Source organism: Drosophila arizonae, chromosome 3, assembly GCF_054131065.1.
Source record: "Drosophila arizonae isolate 15081-1271.41 chromosome 3, UAZ_ARI_1.0, whole genome shotgun sequence".
Taxonomy (NCBI): domain Eukaryota; kingdom Metazoa; phylum Arthropoda; class Insecta; order Diptera; family Drosophilidae; genus Drosophila; species Drosophila arizonae.
The window spans coordinates 18661546-18674289 of record NC_142923.1 but is presented as its reverse complement, the minus strand read 5'-3'; the positions used below and the strand labels follow the sequence as shown (position 1 = coordinate 18674289).

The 12744-nt window shown below is 34.9% G+C and overlaps 1 protein-coding gene across 2 annotated transcripts; it reads right to left on the bottom strand.

Annotated features, from left to right (window-relative positions):
- Window positions 1-775: 775 nt before the first annotated feature.
- LOC108611889 (sodium-dependent nutrient amino acid transporter 1) lies at window positions 776-12304 on the bottom strand. Of its 2 annotated transcripts, none has more exons than XM_018004725.2 (7): window positions 11628-12304; window positions 6232-6327; window positions 5807-6119; window positions 4295-4559; window positions 1815-2556; window positions 1220-1496; window positions 776-1140 (listed from the first exon to the last, which is right to left on the bottom strand). In XM_018004725.2, the coding sequence occupies exons 2-7, from the start codon at window positions 6304-6306 to the stop codon at window positions 896-898; spliced, it is 1917 nt and encodes a 638-aa protein (XP_017860214.1). In that variant the 5' UTR covers window positions 6307-6327; window positions 11628-12304; the 3' UTR covers window positions 776-895. The 2 variants fall into 2 exon arrangements, with proteins under 2 accessions (XP_017860214.1, XP_017860217.1); XM_018004728.2 differs by lacking the exon at window positions 4295-4559 and adding an exon at window positions 2680-2917.
- Window positions 12305-12744: the final 440 nt, after the last annotated feature.

The following is a 12744-nucleotide window of genomic DNA, read 5'->3' as shown; positions in this document are numbered from 1 at the left end:
AAACGAAAGAAAAAAAAGTTGGGTTCGTTTTACAATGCCGCGACATGTAAATATTTGGCGACATTTATAAAAAAAAAAAAAGAAGAAAAATCACCAACAAAAAAATTTTAGCTCCCCATCGGTGCTGGCGCCCGTGTCCGTGTCCGGGTCCGAGTCCGGGTCCGAGTTCGGCGTGTTCTTATCAAAGCAATTATCTCTAAGATGGCGTCGTCCGCTGCAAAGTATTTTGGCTTTCCACAGTCTTTGTTTTGCCAGTTGGAAAACGTAACGGAGACAAAGTACACAGCATTCCTCTTGATTTTCATTTTGCCCAAATTCCAAATTGTCAATGTGATGGTCAATTTGTGGCCAGCGGCGAGGAGTGTAAAAATGTCCAGGGGGTGGAGAGCGAGGTGTCTCGAAGCTATGAAAAATACTTGTGGTCCAAATAAAACGCAGCTGATTAGAGCAGAAAACTGAAGACCTAACTGAGCTTACAAGATTAATATAAGTTTGAGTAGATAACTGAGCATGAGCTAATATTTAAAACAGAGATTTGAAAAGGGGAATTTCTTTAAGGTAGAGCTGGAATGCTCAATAATTAATAGTAATAATAATATGGGCGAATAAACTATTTCTTTGCACATGATGTATTTCCCTGGAACTTGCTTTTTCAACCTGATAAATTAAATTAAATTAAATATATTTAAAGTAATATAATGAAATATATTTATATATCATACTTTCTCAACTTATGATAAATATTAATCAAAAATATATTTAAATTAAATAAATGTTCTTTTTTTTTATAAATTCGTCACGTTTAATTCGCACACTTACAAATAACGTATATCAAATAGTTTACACACATATATATACACACATCTTAAAGTAGACATCTTCAGAGATCTGAAATTCAGCCCAAGATATTTTGCTTAATGCTGCCCCAGAAGCCTTGTCCTCGCTTGGGCATTAGCTCGTGTTCGATTTGCTTATTGTACTGCTCCCGCAGCAGCGGATCGGAGGGTCCCCAGTTCTTCTTGGGCCTGAAGGCGCCGCAGATCTTCTCGCCCAGCGTATTGCCAGGCTCCCGAATGATGGCGACGAGCATCCAAAGCGGCAGCTGCATAACGCCAAAGGCTGTGATGGACCAGCCAATGCCTGCGAGACAGAGGAGAGGAAGGAAGGAGATGATGATGAAGTGAATATCAATTATTGAGACAATTATCTGAGTACTTACCATAAGCCCAGGCTGGAAACGCTTGATTATTGTAGACGAGCGGCTCATAGGTCGCATAGAAGTAGATCAGAATGATGGTCATGATGAGTGGGGTAAAGATGCCCCAACACAGCCGCCAATAGAGTCCAACCTTTCGGCCCAGCATGAACTCAATGTCCTTGCACAAACGATCCGTGCCATAGATCCAGCCAATCGTATAGAGCTCCGCAATGCCCAGCACCAAGGCGATCATTGAAGCGCCAAAGAAGTCCACCAATGTGAGCATATACTGACCGCCCTGTAGAGAAGGAATTGATATAAATAAAAAAAAAAAATAAATAAATAAATAAATAAAAAAAATAAATAATATATATGAATGTAATATATAGAAAAATGAAATATCGAAAAATTAAATATATAAATTTAATATACATATATAAATAAAAATAATTATATAGAAAATAAATATATAAATATAAAAATATTAAAAATATTATAAAGTTTTTTTTTTAAACATTAAATATAATATATATATTATATATTATTAATTAGGATATAGAAAATCTTTATATACAAAATATATAGAAAAAACTTATATCTAAATTCCATGTCTTACCGGTGTTATGTACATCAGTCCAATGATGAAGCTGACGACGGCTATGAGCAGCGAGCATTGCCACTGCTTGAAGTTGGGAAAACGATCGCGAATGGCGGTCACTGTACAGGATGTCATCGCTATATTCGACCCGATGCCCAGCACGAAGAGCATCAGGAAGAAGAGCACGGAGAAGATTTGCGGCAGCTGCTTGAACTTGGCTATAGCATCCGGATAGGAAATGAAGGCCAAGCCGGCGCCACCTTTGACCACCTTGCCAATGTCATCGGTGCCAATTTCGTGGGCCAAATGGCCCAGAATGCCAAAGATCGTGAAGCCCGCCAGGAGCGAGGTGGCCGTGTCCAAGGCGGTCACAATGGTCGCATCCCGGTGCACATTGTGACCGAATTTGTTGAACGACGCGTACATGATGATGTTGCCAAAGCAAACGGACAGCGAGTAGAAGCACTGGGTGACCGCCGCGTACCACACCTTCGGATCCAGGATCTTGCCCCAGTTGGGCTTGATGAAGTAGTAGATGCCGTCCAGGGAGCCGGGCAGGGTGACGGCGCGTATCAGCAGGACGCCCATGATGACGTACGGAAATAGGGCCAGGAAATAGGACGCCTTGCCGGAGCTCTTCACGCCGCGTCGTATGATCAGAAAGACGCACAGCCAGGACACGAACAGGCCAATGACCAGCTCCCAGTTGGGCAGGCCAATGCCATCCGCTATCTGGTCCTTCTCACGCAGCACCTCCTTGCTAAGGAATTCAATGGGAAATCACATTAGATGCTGGAGCTTGAGAACCAACGGAAAAATGTCATCATGCATGGCCAACACCCCTCGGAAGACTTATGCCCATAACTAAACCCGAAGCACTTACACATAGTACAGCTCCGAGCTGGATATAATGCGATCTGTATTATTTAGTATCCCATTTTGTTCATCGCCCGGCTCGCTGGGCGCTGCATTGATACAGTTCTTGCCCCATTCGTCACGGCACGTTGCCCATGGCAACGGACTGTGGAACGAATCGACGAAATATCGACAAAATATGGCGACTAGTGAGGCGTAGTAAGTGCTTAGCATGAACACCTGGAATGCCTGGCCGATGCCAACACCTTAATGATGATATATATATTTATTGGAAAGAGTTAATCACAGTTTAGATAGATGCCAAGGGCTAGGTTAGTTATATTATTATTGTCATTATTATGATTATGATTTGATGATATGGTTGCGATAAATGTGGATGTTAGTTGAGGGAATAAAAATGTAAATCATTCGCCTTTAGTTGAAAAAGAAAGTTACTAAATTCTCTTAGTTGCAAGTTATAAAAAATTTGAATATTAGGAATTAATTTAATGAGGTCATAAGTATATCTTAATTAAAATTAAATTAAGCGTTAGCTTATGATTAATTCAATTAAAAATACAACAAATACAATGGACGCACTAACAAGTAATAAATCGTTTTGTTGGGAGTGCCCTACTTGGAGATACCCTGAACTCTGTGACAAAATGAAAATCAAAATAGGCTTCTTCTTCTTCATAGAAAACAACTTATGAAAACTTATTTGTTCTTCGTTTAGTCTAGCTTCTGTGATTTATAAGATCGCTGTGCTCATATAACCGGATATGGCTGCAACCATATAAAATATAAAGTCTTATACCCGTCACATATTAGTTTAGAAAAGAGTATATACTCTGATATCCCCTATAAAGCCTTATCGGAGATTAAACGGTGTTCTGTATAGCTCGCTAATGAATTATGGCTGAGCATTACTACGTAATATTTAAGACCCATATCTCATATATAATATCTCATATCTCATATCTCATATCTTACATCCCATATGAGAATATCTAATATCTCATATCTTATATCTAATATATCATATCTCATATTTCATAAGTCATATCTTACATCTCATATCTCATGTCTTATATCTAATATCTCATATCTCATATCTGACATGTGATATCTGATATGCAGTACCTGATATCAACAATCAAATATCTAATATCTGAACATTAATCATAATTTGATTTGCATTCGAAAGATGTTGATGCATAGACGCCAGTCTCCGGTCTCTTGTCTCAGCCGTGAGACAGCTAATTGAAGTGGCCTTGCAACATGTCGCCTATCGTTTGGCTGTTGCAATCGTCTAGGGGCTATTGCAGCATCCTAACCTCCAATACCGTTAATTGCTGTCAATTTAGGCGCCACAGAGGGGAACAACTCGGGTGTCATACTAGGGACTCATTCAATTAACGTCAATAAAGCGAGCATTGAACGGCCATAAACTTGAATCTGGCATTGAATGCCAGAGTGTGTGCCCTCAGTGATAAGATTACCCGAAAACGCTGATAAAAACCAACAACCGACCAAACCAACACAGCAACAGCAACAGCAACAGCAACAGCAACAGCAACAACAACAACGAGCCATAACAACTACTACTACAACAACACCACAAAGGTAGAAAAGCCACTTACAGAAAATACAGCTCGGCGGATGCAACGCGCTGCCGCTGCGGCCCAATCATATTTAAGCTGGAGTTAGCGCCAAAGCTGGAAATGGCGCTGGAGCTGATGTTGCCCTGGCTGGAGGCCACGCAGAGCGCACCCCATTCGGCCTGGCACTCGGACCAGGGCAACGGATTACGGAACGAGTCGTAAAAATAGTTAAGTGTTATGCCCATTATGCCCACGTAGTAGGTGGTCACCAGCGATATGGATATCACCTGTCCAATGCCAACGCCTGGAGATTCGATTATGATACGATAATGGTAAAAATATTATGTATATGATATATGGATTATGAATGAAAATTGGCAATAGCTGTGCATTAGGAGAGAGAGGGAGAGAGAGAGAGAGAGAGAGAGAGTCTTCTGATCGGCAACTGAAACTGAAAAGTAGGTAGTCTATGGAATGGGAAGATAGAGAAGGAGTCTATATGTTCGACGAATAGTCTATAAAAGTGCATATATATTTTTTAAATCATCCTATATCGAGCAATTATATATGAAAGTAGTAGGAAATTGTTTTATTATTGAAACTATTTGTTCCTTTCATTTTAATAAACGACAATATATTTTATATATGAAATGCACAGCTATTCCCAATAAATATTACCATAAGTCAGATGCTATTCATATGCACTTGCAGCTCGTAGGAATAGAGTTGAATCGCAAAGTCTTCACTATATGTTTTATATGATTTAACAGTATATTTTTAATATTATTTCTGAATTCTGATTTTTTTCTGTTTTTTTTTTTTTTTTTTTTTTTTTTTTTTTTTTAGTTTTTAAACTCTGTTTTAAAAAAAACTTTGTACTGCAATTTTCATTGCTTCTTTCTATATTTTTATTATTATTTTTGTTTATTTGCTATTTTGTTATTTTTGTCTACTCTATATTGTTTCATTTTTAAATTTAAAAACATTTTTATATATACATAGTTATATATATTATACGTATATATAGTTAGCTTTAACATATTTATATACATTTTTTAAAAAGGTAATTTTTGTATTTTTTAAACAAAATGTAAAATATTTAACAATATTTTATTTAATATTATTAATTAATTTCAGATACGTTTTCCATTCCATTTTTTATTTAAATTTTTTTAAGCAATATGAAAAAAAAAAAATAAAATAAATTGTTTAGCAACAAACAAATTTCTGATAGGCTCACAAAAAATGATTGATATGTTCATTTAATTGATTTAGTTCTGTTAAACTATTTAATATTATTGATATCAATTGATCAATTTAGACATGATCTGCGCATATTTACACATAATATTGGAATCTAAAATAAAAATATTCAACATTCCCCTTTAAATCAAAATCACAAGCAATTTAATCAAAGGAAATATATATCCAAAAACTTTCATGCCTAAACTCTTTATATCTTTCTCTCTCTAGTACATTCCTCTTTTCACTGCAAGTGCATAGAGACTTCGGCATATAGTGTTTGCCATAATTTCGGAAGTTTTCGCTTACCTTTCATGGCCGGGCACAAATCGAATACCTTCACGGAGCCGCGACTCGAAAACTGTCCAATTACCATTTCCAGATAGTAAATCGGCTTGCCAATTAGGAATAGGACAATGAGATAGGGTATTAGAAAAGCCCCGCCCCCATTATCCAGTGCCGTGAACGGGAAGCGCCACACATTGCCCAAGCCCACAGACATTGCAATGCAGGACATCAGGAACTCCACGCCTTTGCCCCATGTAGCGCGCTCGCCCTGCCGCCCGCCCGTCGATTTGTCAGCTTCCTGTTCGGCCTCGGTTGTCGTCTCTGCTGCCAGTGACTATGCGTGTGTGCGTGTGCGTGTGTGGGTGCAGTGGAGTGCATGTGTGTGAATCGAGCGATTAGTTTATAGGTCATTTGAAATTTTCGGCCATAGATTTTGGTACACTTACCGACATGGCCAATGTGCTGGTGGTGCTATTGCCATCGTCGCCCACAAAGCCTGGATTTCGTTGCGACGTTTTCATTGTGAAATCTGCGCACTGCCACTGTGTGGATAGAAGAGAGAACGTGAGAGTTTCAGGTGTTCTATGAGCTATGGCTGTGCAATTAACACTGACTGCTGGATTCTGACAGTGGGACAAGCCATAAAACTGACAATCAGATAAAGTGAGAGACTTTTAGACTTTTAAGATAAAAACTGAATTTGCTGGGATGGATGGATGCTTTGAGCGACTAAGCGATGACCTGTACTTTTAGTTTTGGAATACTTGAAAATTAAAAAATAGATTTTGACCAGGTCAAAAAGTTGCTTTAGACATAAGGCAGAAGACAGTCAGTTAAAGTAGAAACAGCAGACCTTAATATCAAAAAAATCTATTTATCACAAGAATTTGTGAGAGATTTCATACACTTATAAGTTAAGTAATATATGTATACAAAAGTCAATACTAATAGATAAGCATTAAACTGAAAATTCAAGCTTAGTTTTGTTGTACTTAAACTTATTCCTTAATTCATTATCAATTTAATTTAATAATATTTTATTCTTTAAAAAGCCTATTTAAGTCACAGCTAAAACTTCAATTAATTGTAGTTATTTAATTATTAATTGGCAAATATTAATAAAAAATTCTGTGTATAAATATATTGTATACCCGAAATCAAAATTCTCGACTTTACGTATTGAAAATTTTGTTTGGTCACTCTTGATATGTTATTCTCATTCCTGTTCTCTCTCTCTCTCTCTCTCTCTGTCCCTTTGAATGTCTGCCTGTCTCTCTCTGTGTCTGTCTCTCACACTCTTCGCCTGTTGCTCTCTCTCCCTATCTCTCTCACCATATGCTTGTTGTTCTCTCTCTGTCTCAGTCTCTCACTCTCTCTCTGATCATTGATCTCACTCTATCTATCGCTCATTCTCTCTGTCTCTGTCTCTGTCTCTTTCTTTCTCTGCACCTCACAATATAATACGCATAAAAATATAAGAATTTTTTCGATATTTTCTCAAGCAAAGCCCTTCCACTCTCAACTCATGTTGGGTATTTAAAATGATGTCAGTTCCACGAGGTAGAATAGATTGCGACTATTTTAAGATAAAAATCCTAGACAACTTTATATTTGCAAGTCAGCCAAAAGAAATGCAGCAGATGATGATAATTATGCAACATAAAACTCTGTTGCTATACTAAAAGCAAAAGCAAAAGAGATAAGCTACAAAGAATGATTAAGACATTGCATTATATATATTTTATGGGACACATACAAAATGTTTGGTTTTATTGATCCATTTTGTATTGAAGCAGACCCGACTCTTACAGTTAATTTGCTTTGGGTAACAACAGTAATTTAATGGACTCCCCTAATATCCCGATAAGATAGATGTCAGGAAATGTCAAATAAAATGCAAGCAAATCAGAGTAAACACAAATTAGTGCACCTATTAAAATGCAATCACAGCTTATATTTTTAAAGATGTCTAATACAGAAATTTAGTGTGTTGTACGACACGCAAACAAACGCTTACCCCGCCCCCTCCATATGCACAGATAACAATCCCCAACAAGTTAGAATAGCTGTTGTGTTTATTCAGCTCCACGCCGAACCCATTGAAGGTTGGTAAACGGGGCATATTGGTTTTGGTAATGTGAATGGAACGAGTTGAAGTAGCTGAGGTCAAATTAATTAATTTAATAAATTCATATATGTATATCTATATATATACTTGTTCTGAATCACTCGCTGAGCCTATTCGATTATTCCTTTATATGAATGTATTTACGATTTTTCCCCTCAAATTTCTCCCTGACATGAAGAGTAGTTGACTTTTTTCATTAACTCTCTCGATTCAATTCCGAAATTGAAAAGTAAATCTCGCAGATGTTTGCCTTGCAGAGCATCTGCTAGTCGAGCACTACCGCCCAGAGCACCCTCACCGGCATTTTTACAGTGTTCTTGATTTAATGACAAAAAAAATACATTTTTTCACTTTGTATATTTGACGATTTGTTTAAACAATTTACACGTCGTTTCATTTATGGCGATTATAAACCAAAGACTATTAATTATATTTTTAACAGGTTTAACAGCTTTTTGACGTGTACTAGACCTAACGGTACTCTAGCGAATCAAGTGTGATTTACCGGAATATAAATTATGTATGAAGGGTGTATATGCCGCTTTCCATTAAATAACTTAATATGAATAACTTTTCAAGTCATTCAGTTCAGTAAACTTTATTATATTTCAATGATGTCATGAGCTGGCGAACTATATTTTCTTATTTTAAGAACCCTCTAAGGGCATTACCTACCTACCTATATAATTTAGGTAGCTAACTCACAGAAAATGTTGTCAAGATAATAATATTGCTGTATATGGAAAAGAACATCCACCTTTATGGAACATCATTTAAGACAAGTTTTGTTATCTATTTCAAGGGAAATAAGTTTACTATCTGATAATGTTATTATACTATGAAGACTTTCCCTGAACTAAAGTTGAATAGCACTTCTACATAATCTACTTTGCTTTCCAAGATTTTTCTGTTAAATTTAGTTTCTTTTTTATTCTTCTAAATTTGTTCAGTTATTTTTTTTATATATTTCATATCAAAATGTGTCTTTCACTTAATTCAAGCACAATTAAATATAAATTTAATTTAATATTTATAGCTCTGTGTGCCTGACAAATGTTTTAATTCTAAGCACAATACGAGGAGCACTTTTCAACTTCTCTACTCAGTCTGAATGTCAAATTAAAATAAAATAAAAATGCAAATATAATTTCCGAGAAGGGGCGAAATTCCCACAATTTGCTCTTCAATTATAAATAGATCTGGTTTTATCTTCCTTTTTCTTTTTGGGTCAATGCTCGCTTGGAAATTAAAGTTAAAATAAAAATAATTTGTATGATTATTTAATACATGTAATTTATTTAATAAGCCAATGATAGCTCAACAAATTCAAGCGCTCTCTGGAGCAATGAATTAACAAATTTCTGCAGCTGAACAAAAAGCAAGAAATAAACAAAGGCAAAAAAGTACCGAAAATAAGCCTCATGCTGTGTTAAAAAAAAAAAAAAAAAAAAAAAAACAGGTTTTTCATGCTGCTTAACTGATCTTTCTTTTGTTTATTTTTATTTATTCATTTTTTATTTTTTATTATTTTTTTTTTTTTTTTTAAGAACAAAGCCAACATCAGTGGATGAGTCAACTTTGTAGCTGGCTAAAAATTATGTTAAAATAATGACTGAAGTACTATGCTTCATGAGATTCTAGAAACGATCTGACATCAGTGTTCGGCATACGAAAGCAGTTGAGAGCGGTTTCAACTAGTTATTGAGCTGAAGACTTGAAAGTTGTTTTCGGGCAACTCTTCTGGAAAACGGATGCAGTCGACAAACTATAAGTATTTAAAGTTCTTCAAGTATTGATTCAACTCTTGACTATTTCATTTAATTATTCAATCAATTTTTGCTGCTCATTCAAACTCTGCTACAGCTTCATTCATTCAAATATTCCACTTCTATACATCATCATCTTGTCTTTGTTAATGTTATTATCGATTTTTTATTTTAATTCCACTTCATATTTGACAGATCCATTATTGAAGGTCTTCCCCTTTGCCAACCGCCCCACAAACCAGTTCAACTGACGCTTGCTCGTCTTATAAAGCGCCCGATATCCGATCCGCTGCATTGGTATGCAAAAACGTGTTTCATGTCGTGCTTGTTACGCACCTCGCAAAAAAAAAAAAAAAAAAAAAAAAAAAACAAACGAAATACAAATACAAATATTAATGAGCCAGTTGTATACATTGCGTATACGTCACAAATCAAATAGATTAAAGACAAAACAACAAATAAAAACAAACAGGGAAAAAATGAATACAAATATAAACTAAAAATATTCAATAAAATTGACTTGAAAACCGAAATTCAAATACACTTACTAAATAAAAAAATAAAAATAAAAATAATATAAGTAAACTATGTAAAGTAGAAATAAAATAAACAAAGCTAATAACAAATGAAAAAAAAAATAATAATAATAATGTATATAAAAATAAAATATTTTATATAAAAAACTAAGTTAAGGATTAATTTGAAATTAAATTGAGACAAAGTATTGTAAGCTACTTAAAAATAATATATATATATATATATATATATATATATATATATATTAAAATTATATACAAAAAATAATTTTATGTTGAAGCTTAAAAAATTATTTATATATGTTTACATATATATATTTTAATCTCAATGTAGATGAGCTCAGGTATATTTACATTTGTTTGGGTTTGGCTTGCCTTTATCAGAATTCATAACATTTTAAGGAAATCGTTAAATAAAAAATACATTAAAATTCAGTTTTTGTTTTTTTTTTTTTGCTAATATTTGCTAAAATTTTGCTATGTGACTCACAATGGAAACAAACAAATTTTTAATTTAAAACAAGAACAAAACTCTTCGACTAGCTACGCTTTCCGCGTTTTCATTAAATTTGAATGTTAACAGTGAATTCTTTTTCGGGTTTATTGATTCTTATGATCAACAGCATTAAAATCAGTAGCTTTGGTCGATATCCATATTTCACCAACATAATCAAAACTTTATATTTGAAATTTTATATATGTGTGAAACTACTTTAAAGACTTCAATAGTCCTTGGTAAAACCAAAATATCTTTCATATTTTATAGCCCCATTTCATAGTCATTCTTTCATCTAAGTCACAGCAACCTACACTCACATCTCTTATAGCATCAATCACTTTTTATCATATAATTTATTAGGGTAATGAATTAATTTCCTAAAAGGAAATTTTGCATTATAAATTGTCTAATATTAGTTTTTCGAAGGGGAAGTGTAAACAGATTTAGGCAAATACACAGTGTCAAAACATCTTCAACTTTTGATCAATATTGACAGACTGAGTTAAGGTGGCAGAAATAGTAGTATCAGGCGAGTAGTAACAAAATTACTAGGAGTGGCAATACTAGTGATAGTAATTGTAGCTACATTAGTAGTAGCTACATTAATAGTAGTTTTGGTAAAACTACTAGTTCCATTTTTTATATATCTCCCCTATAGCTATAATCCGTTGACAATTGACAACTCGCCTTGCTGACGCTTCAGATTAGCCCTAACTAAAACAAGTTAATGCTTGACTTTTATGCTGCAACAGTCAGCGCAGTCAGTCAGTCTGTCCCTGAGCTTCAAACGGAATACCACTGTTTCTGTTTTTCTATCTCTATCTCTGTCTCTGTCTCAGTCTCAGCCTCAACTAGTCACGCGCTTGCGCAGCTGCGCGCTGCAATGAGCCATTGAGAACTTGCTGGGCTTTACCTGGGCTTTAACAGTTCAATGTGTAACTGATATTGTTGTTGCTGTTGTGTTTGTTGCTGCAGTTGTTGCTGTTGCAGTTGTTGTTGCTTGTGTAGTGCGCCTGCTGCCAAAAGCTTCCGCTGCTTGACTTTTTCAGCTGTCTGCGTTTTCTTCTGCTTCTTCTTCTTCTGCAATTAAGCTTATGCTTATTGACAGTTGTTGTTGTTATTGTTGTTGCTGCTGTTGCTGTTGTAACTTTTGCTGTTGCGAGTTGTAACTGCTTTGAGCCGGTCAAAACAACAACAAAAACAAAAAACAAAACAAAAACCACTTGGCTTTACTCGAATTCAATTTTTAACATTTGGCCCGCCGCTTTCAAGGCTTCAACTTTAACACTCAACTGTTTCTTATATGAACTTTATAGATATACATATATATGTATATCTTTTCTTTGTACTTATTTTGGCTAATTATTTTAATTGCTAATTATTTACTGCACTTTATGAATCACTGTTCTACTGCTTCTTCTCTTAGGCACTTCCTAGGTGGGCGATTACAAACGCGTACGAACGAAACCGAAATTTTTGACGACAAGCAGCAAATCGAAAAACCCGTTAGTCTTCAAATTGTGCCGTTAAGTGAGACGACGATCGCTTGGGCAAAGCGCCAGCAGCCAACTGATTGAGCCAAGGCGCAGCTCGGAGGGTTTTATGGCGAACTTGACTTCAGCGGCGCACAGTGGGCACAATTGGCCGAAAATGTTGGCAAAAACTGAAATGGTTTTCATAAAAGAGGTTTTGAGGTGGGTAGAAAAAAAATAGTGGAAAAGCCACAATAAATATACTTTAATAACTCATTATTTATTTAATAAAAAAAATAAATAAATAAAAAAATTAAAAAGTCATACGTTAATAAATATAATATTGTAGTAAGATTAACCATTTTAATATTTAAGCTTAAAATTTGTGGTCACAATTTTGAGAATCATTAAGAAATATGTAAAAAGAAAAATATAAAAATAAAAATATAAACAAATAACTGAGCTAATCTTTTATATAAGGTAAACAATAAATACAAAACAACTATTTCTAAGAACTTTTAATCAGAGATAACTCAGTATTATAATATCTAGAATATT